The sequence below is a fragment of the Camelina sativa genome, chromosome 2, assembly GCF_000633955.1.
Source record: "Camelina sativa cultivar DH55 chromosome 2, Cs, whole genome shotgun sequence".
In the NCBI taxonomy this organism is placed as follows: Eukaryota; Viridiplantae; Streptophyta; class Magnoliopsida; order Brassicales; family Brassicaceae; genus Camelina; species Camelina sativa.
In genome coordinates, this window is record NC_025686.1 from 19,953,714 (window position 1) to 19,978,196 (window position 24,483).

The 24,483-nt window shown below is 33.2% G+C and overlaps 4 protein-coding genes and 1 pseudogene across 5 annotated transcripts; 2 read left to right on the forward strand and 3 right to left on the reverse strand.

Moving 5' to 3' along the window:
• LOC104754417 (ubiquitin-conjugating enzyme E2-16 kDa-like) lies at positions 79-760 on the forward strand. The gene is made up of 3 exons (XM_010476613.1): positions 79-160; positions 264-391; positions 500-760. Exons 1-3 carry the CDS (start codon positions 79-81, stop codon positions 758-760), a joined length of 471 nt encoding a protein of 156 aa, XP_010474915.1.
• On the reverse strand, positions 6,073-10,295 carry LOC104754427. The gene is made up of 13 exons (XM_010476626.1): positions 9,965-10,295; positions 9,140-9,687; positions 8,698-9,042; positions 8,558-8,611; positions 8,217-8,387; positions 7,993-8,133; positions 7,858-7,911; positions 7,723-7,779; positions 7,432-7,628; positions 7,242-7,323; positions 6,517-6,957; positions 6,293-6,431; positions 6,073-6,182 (listed from the first exon to the last, which is right to left on the reverse strand). The coding sequence occupies exons 1-13, from the start codon at positions 10,293-10,295 to the stop codon at positions 6,166-6,168; spliced, it is 2,577 nt and encodes an 858-aa protein (XP_010474928.1). The 3' UTR covers positions 6,073-6,165.
• On the reverse strand, positions 14,414-15,951 carry LOC104730193. Its single transcript, XM_010449330.1, has 4 exons — positions 15,809-15,951; positions 15,255-15,315; positions 14,923-14,984; positions 14,414-14,689 (listed from the first exon to the last, which is right to left on the reverse strand). The coding sequence occupies exons 1-4, from the start codon at positions 15,890-15,892 to the stop codon at positions 14,588-14,590; spliced, it is 309 nt and encodes a 102-aa protein (XP_010447632.1). The 5' UTR covers positions 15,893-15,951; the 3' UTR covers positions 14,414-14,587.
• On the forward strand, positions 18,046-19,230 carry LOC104730202 (probable WRKY transcription factor 24). 2 transcript variants are annotated; one of them, XM_010449340.2, is made up of 2 exons: positions 18,046-18,462; positions 18,974-19,230. In XM_010449340.2, exons 1-2 carry the CDS (start codon positions 18,110-18,112, stop codon positions 19,158-19,160), a joined length of 540 nt encoding a protein of 179 aa, XP_010447642.1. In that variant the 5' UTR covers positions 18,046-18,109; the 3' UTR covers positions 19,161-19,230. The 2 variants fall into 2 exon arrangements, with proteins under 2 accessions (XP_010447642.1, XP_010447650.1); XM_010449348.2 differs by lacking the exon at positions 18,974-19,230 and adding an exon at positions 18,539-18,848.
• On the reverse strand, positions 19,772-24,250 carry LOC104730217 (annotated as a pseudogene).

Sequence of the window (24,483 nt, forward strand, 5' to 3'; positions counted from 1 at the left end):
AAAAATCAAACCTTTGTCTCCTAAATCATCTCCCAGATTCGAAAAATATATTTACATTCTTCCTTCAATCCGTCAGTAATGGCCCATGTTTCTCCTTCAAGCCTTGTAAGGACTGATATGAGATGTCTGAACAGGGATCTTTCGCCAAACATCACCGCAGGTAAACACATACATCTTCAGAGTAGATTTGTTTTACTGTGNTTCAGAGTAGATTTGTTTTACTGTTAAGGATAAAAGAGATTGAGTGTTTGCCTTTTTTTTAGTAACTGTTGATGACGACATTTTCCGTTGGGAGGCTACTCTAATCGGACCGGTGAATACTCCTTATGAAGGGGGAGTGTTTAAACTTAGGATTACATTTCCACCTGATTATCCAAGAAGTCCCCCCAAGGTATCTATTTTTGATTATACTCCTTTTTATTTTAGCAAGCATGATTATTAGTACTCTTTTTTTGCAGCAACTCAATAGTTTTTTAAATAAAATTTCTTGATTATGCAGGTTGTTTTCATCACAAGAATTTGCCACCCAAATGTAGCAGATAGGGGAGGCATTCACCTAAAACGTTTGAGGCGCGACTGTTGGACTCCCATGTCCATTGTTAAGGTTTTCAAGGAATTAGTGGAGAAGTTGATTGAACCAGAGGTCAATGATGAGGAACAGACCATTGAATATCTTGCTAACCTCTACAAATCTGATAGGAGAAGGTTTGAAGCCATGGCTAGAGAGATGACTAATCAATATGCTGGGAGAGGAAACTGAGATAGTTCATATCTATTTTTAAGAACTCTTGAATAATTTATCTTGTTTTTGTTCTTTGTAATAAAATATTTCAGTCTCTGCTCTTGTAAACTCTATTTTAAAAAATATTTTTTATTCAGAGTTAACTGTTTTAATATTAGAAAAACTTGTAAAGCTTTTAAAAAAGCAAACTAAATTGATATATATCATTATAAACCATTTGTAAAACCTTTTAAAATTTCTTAAAACAAGATATAATCTTAAAAGTTTAAAAGGTTTAAAAGATTTATATGCCCGTTTAAAAGGTTTTAAAACCATCTAAAAAGGTTTTAAAAGGTTTTTAACACTTTTAAAGCTCTCTTAAAGCCTTTTAAAACCTTTTGAAGCATAAAATAATATTAACCCGTTTTAGAAGATTTAACCTTTTAAAAGATTTTAAAAGGTTTTTAAAACCTTTTAAAACCTATAAACAGTTTAACACCATTTATAGGATTAACACCATTTAAAAGGTTTTACATGCGAAAAGAAATAACTTTACATTAAAAGGACATTTTTTTAAATATACTTGCATACTAAAACATTGAAATACTATTCTATTCAATATTCTTTTTGATGTGATCACGTTTATATACCAGCAATAATTTCTAAATGGTTTTTAAAAGAGTTACAATGGTTTTAAAAGGTTTTTTAAAAGGTTTAAAAAGATGTTAAAAAAGTTTTCAAAAACTTCTAAAATTCTTTTAACCCGTTTTAGAAGATTTAACCTTTTAAAAGGTTTTAAAACCCTTTTAAAAGGTTTTAAAACCCTTTTTAAAAACAGTTTTTTAAGCAATAACCTCGTATATTAGGCAAGTTTGAACAAACTACTCATGTATAACTAAACTGTTTATAGGATTAACACCATTTAAAAAGTTTTACAAGCGAAAAGAAATAACATAACATTAAAAAGACAATTTTTAAAAATCTACTTGCAAACTAAACATTGAAATACTTTGCCATTCATTATTTCTTCTTGATGCGACCAGCAAGATGCCAAATTCCTTAACCTAAGTATTTGTCCTTGTACTCCTGCAAAAGAAAACAAAAATATAAGTTAATATTAAATAACAGTAAAATGTGCATAAAATCTTTAAATAACAAAAGTCGAGGTTCACTAACCTTTAATTTTGAAAACATTCTGGTACCAAGGTATCTCATTTGTGGAGTAACATCTTTAGGAATTTTGTCAGGATGAAGAATTAATATTGCCCTCCTTGTTACTTTTTTTACATCTTCTTTAGTCATCAAATCCATGGCATAGACTTTTTCCCACTTATTCCCTTGCCAAAGATACTACAATGTAGAACATCCAAATTTTATTAATGTTTAACGCCTATGATAACAAGTATATGATTTTTTCAAACTTACTTTATCAATTGACGAAAGCATAGTTTTGAGGTCCTCGCTCTTCGACCAAGAAGTTATAACTTCCTCGATTTGTTTCATTTCTTCGTCACTTATATTGTTCTCCTGCGTAGTAGGTGTTTGCACTAATACAAACATAAGAAACAAAATATTATATGTCATTTTCAACAGGGAAAATCATTTATAATAAAGACTTCAACAACTTACAACTGCCCATTTCCTGGCTGGTGTGATATTGTTGTTGGCTTGGGTCTTCTTGTTGAGTGGGAGCTTCTTCTTGGCTTGGGTCTTCTTGTTGAGTGGGAGCTTCTTGTTGGCTTGGGTCTTCTTGTTGAGTGGGAGCTTCTTGTTGGCTTGGGTCTTCTTGTTGAGTGGGAGCTTCTTGTTGGCTTGGGTCTTCTTGTTGAGTGGGAGCTTCTTGTTGGCTTGGGTCTTCTTGTTGAGTGGGAGCTTCTTGTTGGCTTGGGTCTTCTTGTTGAGTGGGAGCTTCTTGTTGGCTTGGGTCTTCTTGTTGAGTGGGAGCTTCTTGTTGGCTTGGGTCTTCTTGTTGAGTGGGAGCTTCTTGTTGGCTTGGGTCTTCTTGTTGAGTGGGAGCTTCTTGTTGGCTTGGGTCTTCTTGTTGAGTGGGAGCTTCTTGTTGGCTTGGGTCTTCTTGTTGAGTGGGAGCTTCTTGTTGGCTTGGGTCTTCTTGTTGAGTGGGAGCTTCTTCTTGGCTTGGGTCTTCTTTTTGAGTGGGAGCTTCTTCTTGGCTTGGGTCTTCTTCAGTATCTGAAATATTAATACACTCTTCGTCATCCGATATAATAGTGTACGCTTCTTCTTGGCTTGAGTATACATCATCAGCACTGTTAGGCTTCTCATCCTGCATAAATAATGATATTTTTTTTTAACCATATGTAAATTATTTTCAAATATGTTTTTACAAGGTTTTTAAAATTTGTCGATCATATTCAAGTAACACATACCTTATCATTATTCATATCCTCTTCTTGTGGATCATTTTCATTAGTATCCTGGGTATTTTCTTCAGGAATAACACTTGGGTCCCCTCTCAAGTCAGTATGTTTCTCATGTTGATAATCTTGATTATCTTCTTTAGATACCTAGAAATGTTGTAAATTTTGTTAATACTATTTAAAACACTAGCAAAACCTTTGAAAACGATTATATGATTTTGTTAAAAACTCTTTAAAACACTTTTAAAATGATTTTAAAAGGAACTAAGTTTTTTTTTCACTTACAAATTTACTTGGAGAAGGTGGTACTTCCTCTTCTTCAAAATCGGGGGCAGAGGCTCGTACTTCCTCTTCTTGAAAAGAAGTGGCAGAGGCTTGTACTTCCTCTTCTTGGAAAGCAGTTGCAGAGGCTGGTACTTCCTCTTTTTGGGAAGCAGTTGCAGAGGCTGGTACTTCCTCTTCTTGAAATGCAGTTGCAGAGGCTGGTACTTCCTCTTCTTGAAATGCAGTTGCCGAGGCTGGTACTTCCTCTTCTTGAAATGCCCTTGATTCCCATTGTGGTGTTGCAGCAGCAGTAGTGATCCCCACATGATTCTCCAGTCTCACTAATCTTTTGTGAGTAAGTTGACATGTTTTTAAAATCATGTCAATTTTCTCACTAAAAGATATTCTTTTTTTTTTGTTAGTTTGATTCAAGAATGGCCCTGCAGCTTCTCTCACACGCTTTTTTTGATTTTGTTCTCCCTTTTCAACTTGAATAAATCCTTGAATCCATTCCTCCTTAGTCATCCTATAGCCTTGGATTACAAGTTTAACAACTTCGTCAAAATCCTTGTCTTCATCATTCGGTGGCATAACCAAATGGCTATATTCATCGGGATCACCAACAATTGTTTTCACTTCAAACTGCAAAGAAAAATCGATTCATATTATATATCAAAAGTCTTATATAGATATTGTAAAACCTTTTAAAACTCTTTTATAACTCTAGAAATCCCTTGTAAATCCGTTGTAAAGTCTTGTAAACCAGTTTAAAACACATTGTAAATCTAAATTACATTACTAACATTTTTTTAAAAGGGTTTACAATGTGTTTTAAAACTGTTGGAAAACAAAAAAAAAATAGTTCTAGAGAAGTAATGGTACCTTGCAAGACTCGAAAACAAATTTTATTTCATTGAATTTTGGGGAAGATGTCTTTTGCCATTGCAAGATCAGTGGGAGATGTTGATTTTGGCTTGAAATGCTTTCCCTAACACCAAAATGTTCCCCTAGCTGTCGAACTGAAGATAACAACCAGATTTGGATTGCAAATGGAAAGCCAGCCATTCCATACTGTTTCTTTGCCAACGTTCCCACAGTCATTTGTTTCACATCTCTCACTAATGATTCGTAAGCAATTTCACCCCAAGGATACTTACAGAAATTCTCAAAACTACTGGCTCTCAGCAAATTCTTTAAGGGAATTTGAACTACTGGATTTTGAGCTATCAATATCCCCTCCACTAGTATCAAAGCACCTAATCTAATTCTTTCCTCAGATTTCATGTCTTTCCCTTTAACTTTCAAAGTATCAAGAAGACGTTTGCAGGTCATTTTATCATTCATCCACAAATCTTTTTTCGATGTAACAGTACCTGATGGAACAGTGCCTACGGGAAGGCCTGTTGTAATGACGAATTCCCTTAGCGAAAATCGCATAGGTTGATCATCAAATGCAAACCAGAGCTCGTTTTTCGCAGACAAAATCCTCCTCTGTAGTAAGTGGTGGACCAGTTGACTCGAGAACTTGATATTTTTCCGATTAACAAATTCTATAATTGGACCCAAGAAAGACTTCTCTAACTGCTGGAACTCTTTTATTTTTAATGCATTCTTTACACTCGCCAAAACAGCTTGCTCTGAAGAATATTTAGTAACTCTTTCTAATGTATCTCCCTCTGTGCCTGGCGTGATTAATCTTTTTGGAAAGCACAGTTTCTTCGCGGAATCTTCAAAATTACTCATATCGCAAAACCTGTCAACATTGTTTACAGAGAACATATTCAAGGCATGCACCCAATATCCCTTATAAATCCTATTTTAAAACCAATTTAAAACTTTTTAAAGACATTGATAAATTTCCAACCTTCGTATTCCGAGTTCACCAAAACATCATAAAATTTCATATTGAAATAGAAATTGAAGTCAAAATTAAATTCCAAACCAAACTTACAAAAGGGAGAAGAAGAGACGACGAATTCGAATAGAGGACTGAGAGGAAAAACGAGGAAGAAGAAGAGTCCGTAATTCGACAAAGAGAAATTGCAATTTGAAGTCCTCGCGTACCCAATCAGCCGACTTCTACTTTCAATCCGACGATTTCGTGTCTGCAATCCGACGAAATCGAGAACCCAATTTAGGCAAATACAGATTTGAGTGAATTTCGCGACTTTTTGAAAGAGAAACCCTAGTTTTTAGGGACAATTGATACACGGGGGGGGAGTGGAGGTTATATTTTACTATTTGGGCCTAGGCCTAGGGCTTTCACCCTTATTATACAAAAACATTGTAAAATCATTTAAAATATAGTATTAAAACCATTTAAAAGTTTTTACAAGCGTTTTAAAAGGTTAAAAGGGGTTTTTTTCTGGGTATTTCAATGATTTTAAAGGATTTAAAAGTGTTTTAAAACGTATTTTAAAAGGATTAAAAGGGATTTTTTGGGTATTTCAATGATTTTAAAGGATTTACAAGTGTTTTAAAACGTATTTTAAAAGGATTAAAAGGGATTTTTTTGGGTATTTCAATAAATTTTATAGGATTTACAAGAGTTTTAAAAAGTTTTTAAAAGGATTCGGAAATGATAAACAACGTTTTAAACTTCATTGTAAATACTTAATCTTAAACGAAGTATATATATAAAAGGAGTAACTTAACATATTTTTAGAATATGTTAAGTTATAATATTGTTCTTGATGCAATAATATTGTTCTTGATGCAAAAATATTGTTCTTGATGCAATAATCTAAAGCACCATTCCTGCGATCACGTTCATATACCAGCAAGATGCAAACTTCCATTATCCTAGTCATTTTGTAATTCTGCAAATATAATATAATTGATGTTAGAACCATTTAAAATACATTGCAATACAAAAGTTGTTAACCCATCTAAAACCAGTTTAAATAACCATGTAAAAACCTACACTGACCTGCAAAGATATCAACCGCCATTTTCTTCCGTAAATCACCAATTGACTCATTTTTAAGATTGCCATGTGTTGTTATGCTCATAGCCAAACATTCGATTGTCTTCAGCATGAAGACACCACTATCTTCAATCTTATCAACCTATCAAGAAAAAACAAAGTGAAGAGTCCAAAGTATTTACAGAGACCATATCAAAAAACTAGAAAACAAGCTCAACAGTATTTACCTGAGGTATGCAATTTATAATACTGATTCTGAACGGAGATTTCTTTGTATCATTTTTCATCCCAAACTTCTTCTGGGCAATATAAGGCATTGCAACAGCATATGCACCCACCTGTTTGTCTTTAATTTTGTTGGTGTAGAAATGCTTGCCCAAGTCGTAGATAATCATCTCCTTCTTCTCCAAATTGATCATCAATGGCATCCAAAGCCTTTCCTTAACCAACATTGGCGCCAGTATTTTGTTTGTAGGTGCTTCCTTGAAGAGTTGACTGAATCCTTCTTCAGGGAACTCATATTCATCTTTGTTGTCAACGAATATTGAGTAATATTCATCAATCTCTCTCAAAAAAGAAGTTTCAGCCAACGTCAATGATTTGCTTTTATAGAAGTGCGGATGACTTTCTTCTCTTCTGCTTAACAACTTCACAACTGTATCAACATGCTAAACAACAACAAAAAACAGATTAGAACAAGTCTTGTTGTCAAATAACTCATATAAATAAGTTCAGACCCGGTCACACATCATCTTGTAAACCAATTTAAACACATTGTAAATCTTTGAAAACGCTTAAAAGACATATTTTAATTCCTTTTAAAACCTTTTAAACCTCTTGTAAACACTTTTAAAAACCCTTTTAAAACTCTTTAAAACCTTTTTAAAACCTTTTTAAAACCCCATGAAACGTTAACAACACATTTGTAAAACCTTAAGCTTTGTTATCATACCATTGTTGTTAACGACTTCCCTGGCGTCTCTAGTGTTGTGAACCACTTGGCATCAACTTTTTTACCCAGAATTGTTAGTTGCCTACATCCAAAAATAAACAGAATAATCAAGAATACTTTCAAAACCATGAATACATCTGTTAAAAGACTAATTGAACTTTTACTTTTGTTGCTAGAAACTAAAACTTACTTTGCTTTCCTTGAATTCTTCCAGTCACTAAATACATCTAACCGGGTCTTATCAACTTTGGAAAAAGGATAAAGTATTGGGTCCTTCTTCTTCTCGGCCGTGTAAGGCGGCTGAGTGTGAATAGAAGGAATTGTATTTCGTTCACTTTTTCTTTGCACACCACCAACATCATCAGATTTAATCTTCTTTTTCTGTGGCTTTACAAAACAAAAAAATTTCGCACTTTATATCGATACACTGGAAAACATTTTAAATATCTCATAGAAATAAATAATTAAGTTAGATACATACCCCTTCTCTAGCTTGAATATCAGCATCTGGGTTGTCACTTGGTTTACGCTTCTTCCTCTGTAGTGCCTCAAGAAAATCACAATTTTTTGTAAAACATTTAATAAAATGTAAAACATTATACAACTAGTTACTAACCTCTTTTCTGTTCATAACATCATCATCACCATCATTGCTTTGCTTACACTTTCTCTGCAGTTCATCATTTCTTGGTTTACTTGATGAAATCTTTTAAAATACTCATAACAACTATATAAAAAATTAATGATTTACCTGTTTTCTCTCTCTCAAAACTCTCTTCTTACTGCTTGCTCCCTTCTCTTTATCAATGCTTTTATCTTTTCCACTATCCTCATCTTCTTCAGAAAGAAGATCAAATTTTGGTGTAGAAGGGCGTGGAGAAGGAGATTTATCCTTCAAAGATGATAACAATTGTGGTTTACAACAGGCTTTTAAAAGGATATTTGAGAACTTATAAAAATACTAGATATATGTACCTTTGGTGTTTCTTCAAAGTAATTACCATCATCACCACCAGTTTTTTGAGTGTTTTCATCATCTGCAGCGTAGCTCCCATCTTGTGTGTTTGATGGACGGACAGAATCTGCAGACTGGCTTTCTACGAAATCTTCTCTAGCAATATCTCCATCAACATTTTGTTTGCCAGCCTGCAACAAAAAAAAAGAACATATAACAACATCATTTTTAAGGTTTTACATTCTGTTTCAAAAGGGTTTTAAAAGGTTTAAGTCACTATGGTTGCCCTTTAATCAGTGTTATGCTGTAAATCCGTTAAAAACACTTTTTAAACAGAAAAACTTTTAAAATAGATACTGACCTCTTCATTTATAACCTCTTCATTTCTATTCTGTCCATCTTCATCTTCGTGAGACTGCAAAGGGAAAAGAAAAAAAAGGACCTCAGTTTAAAGAGTTTAGTGTCGAATATATGCGAAAAGGTGCGATCTTGTAATCTTACTCCTTTATCCTTATCTTTCCCTGATGTGGTTTTGACAGCTTCTTCAATGGCTTCTAGTCTTTTGTTGAAGTCATCTAACATAAAGAGGATTATGTCAAGTTTTTCTGAATCTGACAAATTTTTCTCCATTTTCTCTTGTTTCTCAAAGTCTGGCAATTTTTCCCCCATTTTGTCACCCAACTCTCCCAAAGCACAGTAAATATCAACTAATCTTGTAGACCATTCTTCTTTCTTCAACCTATAGCCTTTCATAACCAAGCCAATAACTTCTTCAAAATCATTGTCATCTTTATCAACCAAATGCTTATATTCTTCTGGATCTCCAATTATTGTTTTGACTTCAACCTACAAAAATAATCAAAATCCATCAAAACAAAACTCATCAAATATAGATAACCAATGAATAATCAAAACTACACTTTTAATAGAATTCAAAACTTACACAAGTTGCTGTCTTAATAGCTTCAACAACATCATCAAACCTTGCAAAACGACTTGATTGCCAGTTGAGAATCAGTGGATAGAATGTTCTGGAAAAATTACATCTTCTCGCAAATTTATCACCAAAAATTGGAACAGCACTCAAGGCCCATATATATAATGCCATGGGAAATCCCTTGACACTATACTGACCTTTGAACCAAGTATTTTTATCGAATTTCTGAATGCATGTGGCGAGAATGTTATACGCTTCCTTGCCCCATGGTTGGGCTGTATACATCTCGAAATCCGATGCATGCTTCAGCCTAGACAGAGGTATCTTCTCTGTTGAATTTGGTGTCATCAAAATACCTTCTGTTAATACAACTGCAGCGAGGCATTCCTTTTCCTTGTCATCCAAAGGTTCTTCACCCTCTTCTGGTTCATTAAATAGTCGATATTGAAGTTGAGTTAAAGTGTAATCTCCTCTCACCGCCCAAGAATATGGATCACTAATTGGATCTTTGCCGTTATTCCTTGGTTCTCTATGAATAGGTTCGCATTGAATCCCTATGTTTAATAAAACAATGATGTTAGTTTGTTCAAACTTTGCCTAATATAAACTATTCTAAAACCCTTTTAAATCCCTTTTAAAAGAGTTTTAAAAGGATTTAAAAACTTCTAAAACAGGAAAAACCCTTTTACAATAGTTTTAAAAGGTTATAAACCCTTTTAAAAGGTTTTAAAGGGGTTTTAAAAGGTTTTAAAAGGGTTTTAAAAGGTTTTAAAAGGGTTTTAAAAGGGTTTTAAAAGGTTTTTAAAACCATTGCAAACACTTTATAATTACCTGTTGTAAGGAAGAACTCTCTCATGGAAAACCGAAGAGGTTGCATGTCGACTGTAAACCATAAGTTTCTCCCTCTTGTCTTCAGCCTTCTCAGCATCAAGTAGTAGAATATTTTCCCAGAAAATACAATGTCTCTGGCTGAAAGATTGATGATGTGCCCAAGGAAGGAAGATTGAAGCTTCGTGAAAGATGCTTTTCCTAATGTATGTTTAACTTTGGCAACTAGGCTTAAGTCCGAATGTTGACATATGTTTGCTCCAACAATTGGTTCTAAACCCATACCATATGTTGGTTCTGGTAGTGCAAGGGGTTCAAAATCACTTGATGCCATCTGTTAACAAAAAACACTTAATTAGACTTTTCAACGGATTTACAAGAGTTTTAAAAGGGTTTTTAAAAATCAACATCACACGTTATCGATCTGAAGTCATCTTATCAACACACTTTATCGACATAATTCAACTACGACCGATCTAAAAATTGATATCAAATGGTTTAACAGGGACTTTCAAAAAGTGTTTTACAAGAGATAACAAAAATCCAAATTTACAAGACTTTACTAATTTCAAATCCATATCAAACACAATTATCGATCTGAATGCATCAGATCTGAATCTGGATCGATATCAAAGAAACTGAAGAGGCTTTTAAAAACTGTTTTAAAAGAACATAAATCCAAATTTAAAAGAGTTTACATATTCCAAATCGATATCAAAGAAATTTAAAAGCCCTAAATTTAAAAAAGCGATAGTACAAATTGATAAACCCAGAAAGAAAAAAAGAAAGAATGAACCTGCCTGCGTTAGAACCAGAATCAATGTCGGGAATTACGTATACGAGAGATGAAAGCGCAGAATCGCCGCGAAGAAGGATCGAGAATCACCGCGAAGAAGGATCGTGAATCGCCGCGCAGAATCGCCGATGAACGAAGGAGAGAGAATCGTCGGTTGAAGAAGGAGAGAAGCACGGCGAAGTAGAGAAAATTAGGTTTCCTTCATTAAGGGTAAAAAAGTCTTTTTCACCAAAAAAAGGGGTACCCTTAAAAATGGACCCTTCCCAAGGGCATTTTTAAAAAGTGGAAGGGAAAAAGGGGCATTTTTGCTTTTCCCCCAGAAAACATACAATACTTAATAATAATACACTGTATGTTTTACTTTTTTAAAACTATTTTTTTTGTTATTGTCAGTCTAAGTAAAACTCGAGATTAAAAATTAAAGATATATAAAATGTTTTCATATTTTTTAAAGTGTAAATATATCTCATATATATATATATATATATATATATATTATGATAGGTTAATTCATAAAGTAGATGTTTAATATTTGAAAAACACACAATACTCAATAATAATATATGTTATATTTATTATTTTTCGTTGTTTTATCAAACTAATTTGAAGACATTAAAATGTTTTTATAGTTCAAAAAAAAATATAATTTGATAGAATAATTTAAAACTAAAGAAGAGTTTCTAATCCTACGATAAAACAAACATGATTCAATATTTATATTAACATTTTTGAAGTACATTTTGTGTTATGCCCTTTAAGTTTTGCTTATTTAATTTTTTTTTTATAACATTAACCCCTAAACAGTTTCCAAAAATAATATTGCACAGAAACTCATTTCCTAAAACATCTTAAATCGGAACAATTTTGTACGTTTATTCGCATAAAATCTAGACAACATCTATACATTTTGATTTTTCCAAAAACTACTCTACCCATTAAAATTTTATTCCCATAAAATATTCAAAACTATCTTTAGAGAAGATATAATCTCTCAAATTTAAAGGATATAATCAATTTTCCATAACAAAAAATTTACAATCCCCATAATTATTTTGACATTAATAAAGTTTCTAAAAATGACAACCTAAATTTCGAATTAGTAGAAAACCAATATTCCCAAATATTTAACTTTAACAAGAACAAGAAGAAATACATTTAATTCAGTATATATACATTTTTGAAGTACATTTTTGGGTTCTACCCTTCACTTTTGCTTATTTAAAATTTATTTACAAAATTTATCTCTACATATTTGCAAAAAAAAACTATAATCAATTTATGTGAAATCGACAAAATGAGTTAGTTTCCTAAAATATATCTCACAAAATCGACAAAATAAATAACCAAATACCATAAATTCAGAACTTTAGGAATATATTAAACACAACATGTCATAAAAATCACATAATCAATTATCCGTATTTTTAATTGCCTTATATTTTTGGAAACATATTAATTAACATTACAGAGTAATTAATTATTTCTATATCATATGATTTCAACTTTGAATTGCAATTGGAAATTTATAGATAATATATTCTCACGAAGATTTCATATACTTTCTCACCAAATTTTTCTCTACTCACTATAAATATTTGTAATCTATATCATTATTCTCAATGCTTTAGTTTTTTTGGGGTTTTTTTCAAAACGGATAAATATTTGCAAAACAAAGGTTTATGTGAATTTCTTTTTTTCGTGTATTTTTTTGTTTGTGGTTTGTTGTAATTGTCTTTTTTTTTTCCTTCTTTGGCTTGATTTTCTTTAGTACCCAAGAGAGATCACAAGACAAAATATCAAATTAATGATGTTTTGTCATGTTCTCTTTTGTGCGTATGAGTTTAGACCAAAGCTGGTGTAAGATCATGTTACAAACGACTTATATAAAAAACATTAGTCTTTCTGATTGAAACTGGGAAAAATAATATTTTTTACCCACGGTTTAAAAGAAATCATAAGTCTTTTTAACTGAGATCGAGAGAAAACACAAAACTTTTACCCAATACTTTTAAAAAATCATTCTTCTGACTGAGATCGGAAAAATCTTATAAACTCGGCCAAATCGGAGCTTAATCGCTGAGATGTTGATGACCGATGGGATTAAGGGACTGATGGAATTAAGAATAAAAAAAAAAAGAATAAAAAAAAACTGCAGAAAATTAGAAGAGGAGGTGGAGAAGAAGTAAAGGAGGGAGAAAATCTTTGATTATAAGAATGAAAGCTTTTAAAGAATGAAAGCTTTTAAAAATCGTAAGTGACGATGGTGTTTCTAACGTGGGTTTGGTGATAATTTATATATGGAACGTTAGTTTTATTTTATTAAAGCAGACTATTTGACATTTTCAATTAGAACTGAAACAATATACAACTTCAGAATATATATTTTTTTTCAAAAGGGTAATTTTCATCATTTTAAATATATTTCACTAATCTAATTGTGATTGTTTAAAATAAACATATTTTAAGAACTTATTTTAAATATCTATTATATCTAACCAAATTATTTTATTTCGAGCCAAATCATCTATTTTATTTTATTGATTAGTGAAAAATCCAAAAAACGTGATTCAATAGTACAGGCTAGGTTTAAAATTATTGTCGTATGAGTTCTAAATTTATTAACTTGCATATTCTACTCACGTTATATATGTATTTACATAAAAAAAAATTTACTTCCAACATATCTCTATATTGTTCTACATAAAAAAAACACAATTATACGATGTACCATGGGTCAAAACCTAAATAATATTTTAATATATATATTAAAAATCAATAAAACTTAATCATTTTATTTAAAAAACATAAAATTATATATAAAAAATTAAAATCGTCTCAGTAAATCAAATAAATATTGATAACTAGAAAAATCTAAAAATTAATAAAACAATAACAAAATAACAAACAAATATAACATAAATTTTAAATTTTAAATTTTATAAATTATATTCCTGCAGTATACCGCGGGTCAAATCCTAATATATGGTAAAACCAAACCAACAAAACTCATATACCAAATAACATTGACAACGTTACAGTGTGTATGTGGTTATAATATCCAACAAAATTTTAATATTGTATTTAATATTTATAAGTTACAGTTAACGTATATACGGAAAGACCATAACTTAGCCCATCGATAATGTCTTTAAAATGTATATACGGAAACAAACAAACAAACATAATGCACACACAGATCTATATTTTTAAAGTACGTTTTGTGTTCTACTCTTTAAGTTATATTTATTTACAAAGTTAAAATTTTAAATATAGCAATTCAAAATCGAATACTCAATTAATATCTCTATAAAATCGCTAAACCAATTTGATTCCTAAAACAGAAAAGAAAATGCAAAGGAAAGTTTTGACGACTCATTAAAGTGTGTTTTCTTATAGTCTTCATTTTCACAATTGGTGAATTTGTATTTCTTTTTTTTGTGTAAAGAAGAAGAAGAAGACAAACGCACGGATCAGGAAGATTCAAATTAGGGTTCTCGATCCTATCCAATCCAATTCAATTGTAAATTTGGTTTGGAAAGTAAAACGAGTTGTTAATTCGTTGTCCAAACCGAATTCGATTACTTTGTGAAAAGATAGTGTTTAGGGTCAATGTTATTGCCATTCGGGTCAGATTAAGACTTTTGTTCGGTTCCGAGTAAAACAAAAAGTTCAGTACGATCTGATTTTGAAGTAAAATATAAAAGAAACATTAATGTTATGTACATTCCCTTTCGTGAACTGCTCTTATCTTTTTTTTTTCTCTACATTGAAAAAAAAACACTAATAAGAACTCATACATTGTTTATAGGCTTTGAACCAGGTTAGGGTTTTTATAATCCCTGCGTAGATGATGAAGAAGACGCAGCAAAGCGGAAATGCTTGTTCCCGTGCTCTGCTGCCAGATGGTCTGAAGCCGGTCTCTTTGGTCTCAACTGCAAATGACAAATTTTACAAGAACAAAAAAGTTAAAGAGATATAGGAGAAAACAGCCAAAATCAACAGTTTGGTCATCTGAAGAAGTTTAAGATTTGTTCTATATTGTCTTTTGTATATTCTCTGAAGAAATTATGTGTTATGAACTGTATATATGAGGGAAACAACGGTGATATGAATAAAAGAATCAAGAAGAACTATGAGGAATAAGAGTTGAGTTTTCTTATGATACCTTTTCTTCAGCTCGTTGATAGAAGCTGCGTATGAGTATGTTTTTCACTTCTGTAGTTATCACTATACACAAAACAAACAAGATACAACATTGGTAAAAGCGAAGATGTGATCCATGAAAAAACTCGAGACTGTTGAAATATGATCAACACCCATTTTATTTGCCTTAAGAAGTGATTCATGGTAAACAGAGTAACTAGATCGCTCTATCAAAGCAAGTTCAAAGATCAGTCAGTCTCTAGCCAAGATCACAACTTCAAAAAGCCCAGACGCTATAACATGTAACAAAATTCGAAAATTTCTAGCCTAAGAAAACGAGATTTTTGGTTTCACCTTGATCTGGTGGTGGAAGTGTGCGGTTGTGAGTAGGACGATAGGTGGTAGGTATCATCCTCTGCAAGAAAAATATGAACAAAAACTCATATCTTTGATAATAACAGATCAAAAATCTAACCTTTAACTCAAACAAAACCAAAAAAAAATTGAAAACTTGCATACTAATTTACAGTTGATATGAGATAACTAAATCCAATGTAAACAGAAATTATGATTCTAGGATCAACCAGTCCTGTCAAAAATGGCTACTTATTTCATGGTTTCGAACAATATTGATGAAAAATTGAAACTTTTGGATCAGATCAAGTAAACCAGATACCCAATTCGAATTTACTCTTTGAACAATTTGAATATCAAAATTTGGATCAACAAAGAACACATTTTTTTTTAACAATACGACCAAGTAAAACGAACTCAGATCCGTGAAATTAAAAATTCTGAATAGTTCTCAGACAAAACAGAGATCATAAAACATCTTTAAAAAAATCATCCCAAGAGTCGAAGAAACGGGGAAGACAAAATAGAAGATGGATTGGGGGGAAAGAACTAACAGAGGGATTAGAAGGATCGGAGGGACGATGTTGACTGAAATTGTGAGGATCAAAGGAAGGCAAATCCCCCAGAATCGACGCCATTGGAATCGTGGCCTGATGATGATGTTTCCTTCTCTTCAAAGTTCGGAGACAATAAAAGAGAGATAGGTATAGGGGAGAGAAACCGAAAGAAGAAAAATGGGCCATTGGGCCTAACTCTAGAAGAACCCAGCTAGTGAAATTAAACGTTTCTCAACCCAAATAGTATAGATTTTCCATTTTTTAGAGTATTTCTATGCTTTGCCCAAAAAAAAATAGAGTATTCATATTAAAGAAATTATGGTGCATAAAGAGGTTTAGATTAAAAAAGAAATGAGTTATATCAACAAAGTTCACTTACTGTTTGTGTAAAAAAAAGTTTTGATTTTTTTTTATATATAGTTAAACATATATGAATTAGAGCAGTCTCAAAATAAATAATCTAGTGAAAAAATAATTTTCAAATTTTTGCGACGTAAAGACAAAACAAAACGTGATCTCATACGGATTTTATATGGTCAAATGTAAATCAACAAGTTTTTCAAATTTTTAGAACAAATATTTTTTTTCGTACACAAATAAAACCTACAATATATGAATCTGTTGGCAGTGACCATCGGAACGTTATGTTTTTTTTATCAATAAATGAATTCAGTTTTGTAAATTTTTATTTATTTATCCTGTTTTGTATATTATTCTCCAAAGTTTTTTTCTTAGACAAGCCAAACTGAAGTTTCTTATGTGAAATCTCAGTCCACCTTCATTCCTGGAAATGCTAGACCACCAAATTTCCCAATTTATAACCTTCCATCTTCCTCTAATGACTACCAAAAGTGAAAATATTTATCTTTGAATTTTAAAATTTCAGTGGTTTTTACTTCTTTCTTTTGCCTTAGACAAAGATGAGGAAGAGGAACAAAACATGAGGAAGAGAAACAAACGCATGCTCTCTCATCTTCGCATACAAAGTCGTAAGTCGTAACAGTGAGATTTATGTTAATTTACGTATGTACATCACTACATTGTATTATAGGTCAAGAAGGGAAACTTCCACGTACGTGTTTATACTTTATAGAGTACGTAAAAGAGGCTTAACTTTATGTTGAGATCGAGTCAAATAAGATTCTTAACCACTACAACCATAATTAACATGATTAAGTTGAATTAGTCGTTTATCCGTACTTTTGATACACGCCATTTTAATTACGCTACGCTTCAATTGTAAATGACATACGTAACAAAATCAATGATATGCTATAGTTTATGATCGCGGGTCATTTACATATAGTTTATAAACATATATAGTTATATACGTTTGATGTTAATTACCAATCTCACCTTTACCTTTACATATAAATATCTAATTATGTGTTGTTTTTATTCATAGTAAATTTCTGAGACAGAAAATGATGAATCTTGATATAAGATCAGTAGAGTCAAATGGGTAGCCGAAATTTTTTCTTTTATATTGGTTACAGGAACGAGCCAATGTAACTAGTTTCGAAAATTTTTTATGTAGGACAAAACATTCTACTTAATTACCAAGTTACATGTACATCAGTTTGATTCTAAATTCGATCTGAACATTCTATTAATTATGATATATATGTATGCAATGACTACTACACGTACCTTTAACCATAAGTTCCATAAATTGATAGGATTGAATTTGAATGGGTTACTCGTACGTTCTAGTGATGAGGGTATGATCTACAGTATAAATTATATTAGGATCATCAGTAGCAAAACAAAACAAAAATTACTTTTTAAGAAAGAAAGGTATATAGTAAGTTAGTAGCGCTTACCAAAAATTTGTAAATAGTTGCATCAAGTACAATTTGATGTATATTTTGAACTTTTAATAAACATACATATACCGTATATCCTTAGGACTGTAAACTCTAATTAATTAAGCAAACATATACATTATTAGGTTTGTATATCAAGTAATTAATATTTTATAAGAAATTATCACATGACATGACGACATATATATGTTGTCCCAAGCCAATACAATCTCTCATATTAAAAAGAAGAAGAAGAAAAGAGATAGGAAAAATGAAAGAGATCGATAATAATAAATGTATAATAATTACAAGTAAACTAAATGGAAGTAAAAAGCAGTTGAACAGAAAATTAGGTGAACTTAGTTGGCCTCAATGCCCTTTTACCCTTACTTCTTCTTCTTCTTCTCCTCCTTCGTTTGTCTTCACAACCTATCATTACACATCTATAAAAATATAGTGAGAGATAAAGAGAGAAAGAGACTTATAATTAACAATGGAAAGAGAAGACATTAATCGTATGTTAAACCTAGATGTCGAAAACAACAACACCTTCTCTTCCTTTGTGGACAAAACTCTAACGATGATGCCTCCATTAACATTTTCCGGCGAAGTAGAGCCTTCCTCTTCTTCTTCTTGGTATCCAGAAAGCTTTCACGTGCATGTGCCGCCACCAGCGCCTGAGAATGATCAAATTGGAGAGAAAGGGAAGAATAAAGAGAAAGAGAAGAGATCGAGGAAAGTTCCAAGGATTGCTTTTCATACGAGGAGTGATGATGATGTTCTTGATGATGGTTATCGTTGGCGAAAGTACGGCCAGAAATCTGTCAAGAACAATGCTCATCCCAGGTACTTACACACCATATTGCTTGTATAGTCATCGTATATATTAATTAGTGTATTTAAAGTTGATTTCCATATACAGAATCGACCAAAAACTATCATGGCTAAAGAAAAGATTAGTTAGCTTAACAACCGGCAGGTCTGGCTCGATCGACGATCTTGTTTGTGTTTAACGTTACACGATATATACATATAGAAAATATACTTTTTAGTTGCAAAATTACAATAATTTCTAGCTAGGCTGAAGAAAACAGTTATTAAATCAACCTCTTGCTAAACCTATACTCTTGTTATTTTGGAATTTTATGATGTGATCATATATTAAAAGAAAGGGTTTCTTTGTAACATGATTATTATCCTATAGTTACTATGTAAAATATATAATTTCACAATATATATATAGATATATATATATATATATGTCACTATATGTGAGACAAATTTTGAAAAAACCTTGTCATATTATATAACATATATTGTCACAATGTCACTATTAATCTTGTTTCAAAAAATGCAGGAGCTATTACAGGTGTACGTACCACACATGCAACGTGAAGAAACAAGTGCAAAGATTGGCAAAAGATCCAAACGTGGTCGTAACGACTTACGAAGGCATTCATAACCATCCCTGTGAGAAGCTCATGGAAACTCTTAATCCTCTCCTCAAGCAACTCCAGTTCCTCTCTAGTTTCTCTAATCTCTGAATATATTAACGTGTTAATTAATGGTGTAATTACTTAAACCTGTTAAGGTGTCAATTGATCACTCCACTGACCCACATTTCCCACGAGACAAGTCACAAGTGTATAGAACAGATTTGAAACGAATGTAACAGTATACGACACTTTCACACATATTGATTCATGCCCTGACTTTGGGAATATGTCTTGAGTTTCAGCTCCCATTAGGCATGCCACTTATTTCTATATTAACATTTCTTAAGAACATATTGAAAACAAATCTTTGTCTTAAGAACATATTGAAAACAAATATTTGTTTTAATAGTTATTTACAAAGAATGTCGTTGTGTTTTAGAAATAATTCATTGAGGATAATATTGAAAAACCTTACCAACGGATCGAATCAAAATTGACATCAAGAACCCGAGAGATCATGATTTCGTATCTTCCTTAATTGTATGAGTCATGACTCGTGAATATGAAAATCCTTTGGTCTGCAAAAAAGCCACATTAATGATCATATTCACGACAATCATCAATATCAAAATGAAACTTAGCCCTATAAACAATTGGAGGATTCGTAATTGTGGATATCTTTTGACATTATATATATATATATATATACACTCGTTAAAAACCCGAGCATATTACAAGCAATTTTATTTAGATAGCAATTTTATTTTGATCGTCATTACAAGTTAAACGCCAGCTAAATACCATAATAAACAAAAAACGACTTGCACACCGGAATCCTAAACTCTGTTCATGCCGTGGGAAAGTGATAAATTACACTAAAGTTTATTATGTTAGTGTTGTGTTCTAACTCCCTAAGTACCAACTTCCCTTCGTTTTACCCTCTCAAGTTCCATGATGATGTCGGTCCTGTTGGCCTCGCGAGCCAGTAGGAGCGGGCACCGGATGGTTTCGGTTTCCTATAACTGCCTCGGTTCTGTAAGCAGCCGTTGAAAAAGGTGACTGAGCTTGAGAGGTTTGAACCAATGGTGTCTGAACCGGCTGTGAACTGGTAAGCCTAGTGGAAGTTTGAGACTGTTGGGTAGGTCGGATGATCATGTGGTCAAGAGCAGTGGAATGAGAACCGGGCACAAGACTGCCTCGCATTCTCGGGCGCCAGTTGGTTGTATCAGGAACGCTCAAGTCTACATCCATTAGGTCACTGGTTCGAGAAACAGATTGAACAGGTGGACCACTTGAGTGCTGTCTTTGAGTGCTTACATGGTTATTACTGGTTGGACCTCTGATACCATAACTATTAGGCTGGCTGAGTACTCTAGGGACATGCTGAGACGGAACAAAAGACGAAACATTCGCTGGCGAATGGCTCGTAGCTGGAATTGGGACCCTCCGGCTCTGCAAAGGAACACATATCATCAACATATGAATACTCAAGAAACGAAACCAGTCTCTCAAACGAAATCACAAACCTGATATGGAGTTGTCATTGAAGACGCTTGATATGGATAAGTCTGGTTCAATCTCGGACTAGAGGTTCTACCAAGATATGTTCCAGTGGGAGTAACAGATGAAGCATGAACCTGAGAGAATTGCGGAGAGGGATTCGGTATGGTGAAGCCAGTGGACGTAGTTGCTGGTCTATCTCTTGGAGATGGTGTCTGTGAGAATGGCACAGGTACCAGCATTGGATCTATGGACATGGGTGTTTGGGACAAGTTTGAGTATTGTTGACCTGTTCCAGTATTCGAAGCTTGATGCTGTTGTGGCGCAGTGTTTTCCAAAGCAGATAATATTACCGGGTCAAGTGCGATCACATCAGATATATCGAATATCGAACCGTAATCATCGTTTGAAGCTTCTTTATTTGTGTTATTATTAGATTGACCCTGAGCATCATACAAACAGGGCTTCCGATCCTCAACCTTGTTGTCACCAAAAACCTCCATTTCGGCATCATCATCATCATCCCCCGTTAGATCAAAAACAACTGGACCAGAGTTTAACAAGCTCATTGGGTCTTCTAGATCATGAATGATCTCACTCACAGGTTCCACTCTCTGGTCAGTTTTCTTTGCAACCTTCCATGAACCATCAGCATCGATGATTACACCAGCAGCATCGTGTCCCACATCTTTTAATATCTAAGGATATGATATGAGACGATTTATCAGACTTAAGCAGCAACGCATAAATGAAGCAGTAATTAAATTACAACGTAAATAGCTACTTGCCTTGGCCATGTTTTGATCTAAACGTATGTCAGGGTAGCAAACAGGTTGATTGCAATGTGGGCAGCGCCAGGATGGATTTCTCATATTTATGTTGACATAGTTTGAGAAATCAAAAGCCTGCAGCAGAAAGTACCACATCAGTAACAAATATTAAGAGAAAAAAAAAAGGTAACATCCACATTGAAACACTGTATGCCGATTTAAAAGAATGGAAAACAGAGAATATTGCATGAAATATGGTTGCAACACCTGAAGATGTTTACACAACTGGCCCTTGACTGGAAGCTTGATCCGCCTGCGACTGTTTTATTGGAGACTAAATCACTGACCAAAAAAACCATAACATAACACAGTAGTACGTCAAAAAGTAGAAGTTGTACCTTATAGGACAATTGAGAGATACTCGTGATGCCCCCTCAATGATGTCTGAATCTATAGACAGGTAAGAAAGTACAGAGAAATTAGTTTGGGAAAATATTTCTTATAGTTATGTGGTTGCAAGTCATGGGAGGATTCAGATTAATAGTACAGGGCATTGGAAAAAATGCTCCACTCTCCTATCTTATGCTCTTGAAATACCTGGACTTGATTCAATGACTTTGGACTGAAGGTAATCTTTAAGAACAGGTTGTTCAGGCGAAATTACCACTCCCGTAAATGCAATTATGATGATGTAACTACCTTTGAACAATGAAGCATCTTAATTAGATAATAATTGGAAAACATGGACAACAGACAGAAAGTATACATATAAAATAGATTAGATACCCTTAAAATTCCCCATCACTTGGAGAAGATTAGTTCCGTACTTCAGCTGTGCAGTAACATTTGTAGGGAGTTGAGGCCCTGAATCCTGGGTAAGAAAAAAAAAGATAACAATAAACAAATAAACATGCACAAAACCAGTTCAGAGAAACAAAAATCCAATTAAAAGTCAAACTGCACACACCATTGCAATATTAACTCTCTTCTCTACCCCCTTTCCATTTAACAGGAAGCTGCAATTTTCATACGAAAGCCTTGAAGGTTAAATTCGATCATATTTCGTGTCAGTAAGGAAAATAGCAAAAAAAAAGTCTCATACCTGACTTCTGGAGGATTTGCAATACAGGCAGACGTGTCTATGTTGTCTGTTTGGGCAACAAATAGCCGCTGAAGAACAAACAAGAATCTGGAGTAAGCGATATGCTAACGAAAAGGCACAGAGAGTGGGCACATCAACAAGATGAAACAGATTCAAAATGTATATGAAGGACTGGTAGATAGAATGCAAGGAATGGTTAAATTCACATGGCAACCTAATTGCACAGATATATCTATTAAAATTAATAAAGAGAAACCCAGAATGACATATCGAATGACTAACAGATGAGGTATACATACAATTTTCTGTTGGAGTGAATGTGGCATATTCTTTGAGATATGGAAATCATGCGCCAACATTGTGTAGCCAGCCTGTCATGCAAGGAAAGCCAAACATAAAAATGAGCACACTTAAGAGGGTAACATATCAGAAATAGATGTTTAGAACAGAGGACAAGCTCACCTTCACTTCAAAAGAAACAAGAACATGCCCAAGCTTCACAAATGGATAGAACCTGGGATCATAAAGAAAGAAATTACAACCTGTATCCAGTGAATACTATTCTACTCAACAAGTTTTCGGTATCTAGCTTGTGATAAATTTTGAAAAAGAAAAATCACGCTCCCTGGTAAATTTGTTAAGAGTAAAATCTATCTGTCAATCAACAAAAAGCCACACGGTGAAAGCAAAACCTACTTCTCCATGATCTGCGTAAATGTACTGCCGGGACTGTTGATGCCAGGGTTAGTGCTTCCAGAACACCCAAAACTAGTCCTTATCTGAATAAGAAGGAAAACATTCATATCATCACAATCCAAATAACCTGCTATCAGATTTTTAAGCCATGATTCGGAAGAATAAAGACCTCATCAGCAAGAGCAAGAAGTTCTTGACTCTCGCTATCCGAAAACCATCCCAGTTGACAAGCATGCTGTGACATTAACAAAAAAAAATCAAGCATGACATGTCAATAAAAGTGATAAACCCGAAACATTTCTACCTCAATCATTCTAAACCACAGGAAATCTAAACAAAAAACTGGCATTCAGAGAACAAGAAGCACTAATCCAAACACTACTACAATTCTTTCTTTTTGGTTCTCTCTCTCTCTGGTGTTACCTTGATAGAGATCATGAGCACCATAACAGCCGTCTTAGTGTACACATCAGTTCCATGACGGCACACCTACATCCACATCATATCATCATAATGGCTTTTATATACATTAATGCAGATCTATCTAACACAGTAATCGAGAAAAATAAAAGAACCTGTTTGAGCAACCCGGGAAACTCTTCAACCTTCTTGGGAATATCATTGTTGGCTATAGCAAAATCAATGCCTCTGAAACAGAGAAATCAAAACAATTCATCAACACCCAAAAAGAGTACAAACACACAAATTACGCGCATGTTAATAATGTATAGAGAGAGAGAGAGGAAGTAAAAAAAAAATTACTTGGCGAAAGAGATGCAACAGATCTGAAACTCCTTAGTATCAGTCTTAGGTCCGACTTGAATGTGGTAACGTAAACGTTGAGTCACCGACGCTAATCGGAAGGAATTGACCAGTGACGCTGCCGTCTTCTCCCGGAATCCACTTCCAGTCACCGCCGGACACGTCGCCGCCTTCGCCACCGTAGACATCGAGAGCTTCAATCACAATTTCTTTTTCTTTTTTCTTTTGGAGTTTTGAAATTATAAATCAAAACAAAGAAGAAACAGAATTTGAAGAAGAAGAATAAATAAATTACTCAGCTCAATCGAACATAAATTAACCCTAAAATCCTCTGTTACCTTTTTCTCTTTTTTTTTTGCTTTTTTGATGTTTCCTTGTAACGGACTTTTATTCTCGTTCTGCGTAATTATTTAATGGTCTTTTACTTTTTTTTTTTTTTTTTTTTTTAAATGAAATTCATGATATTTTTTCTTTTTGCCCTTATACTTTAAAGGGTTTTTGAAACGTCCCCTAACGTTTTAGAATTAAATTAAAAACCCTTGGTTTGAATTTATAAATTGGTGTAGTTTTTTTTTAGAAAAATGGTTACTAAAAAGTTCTA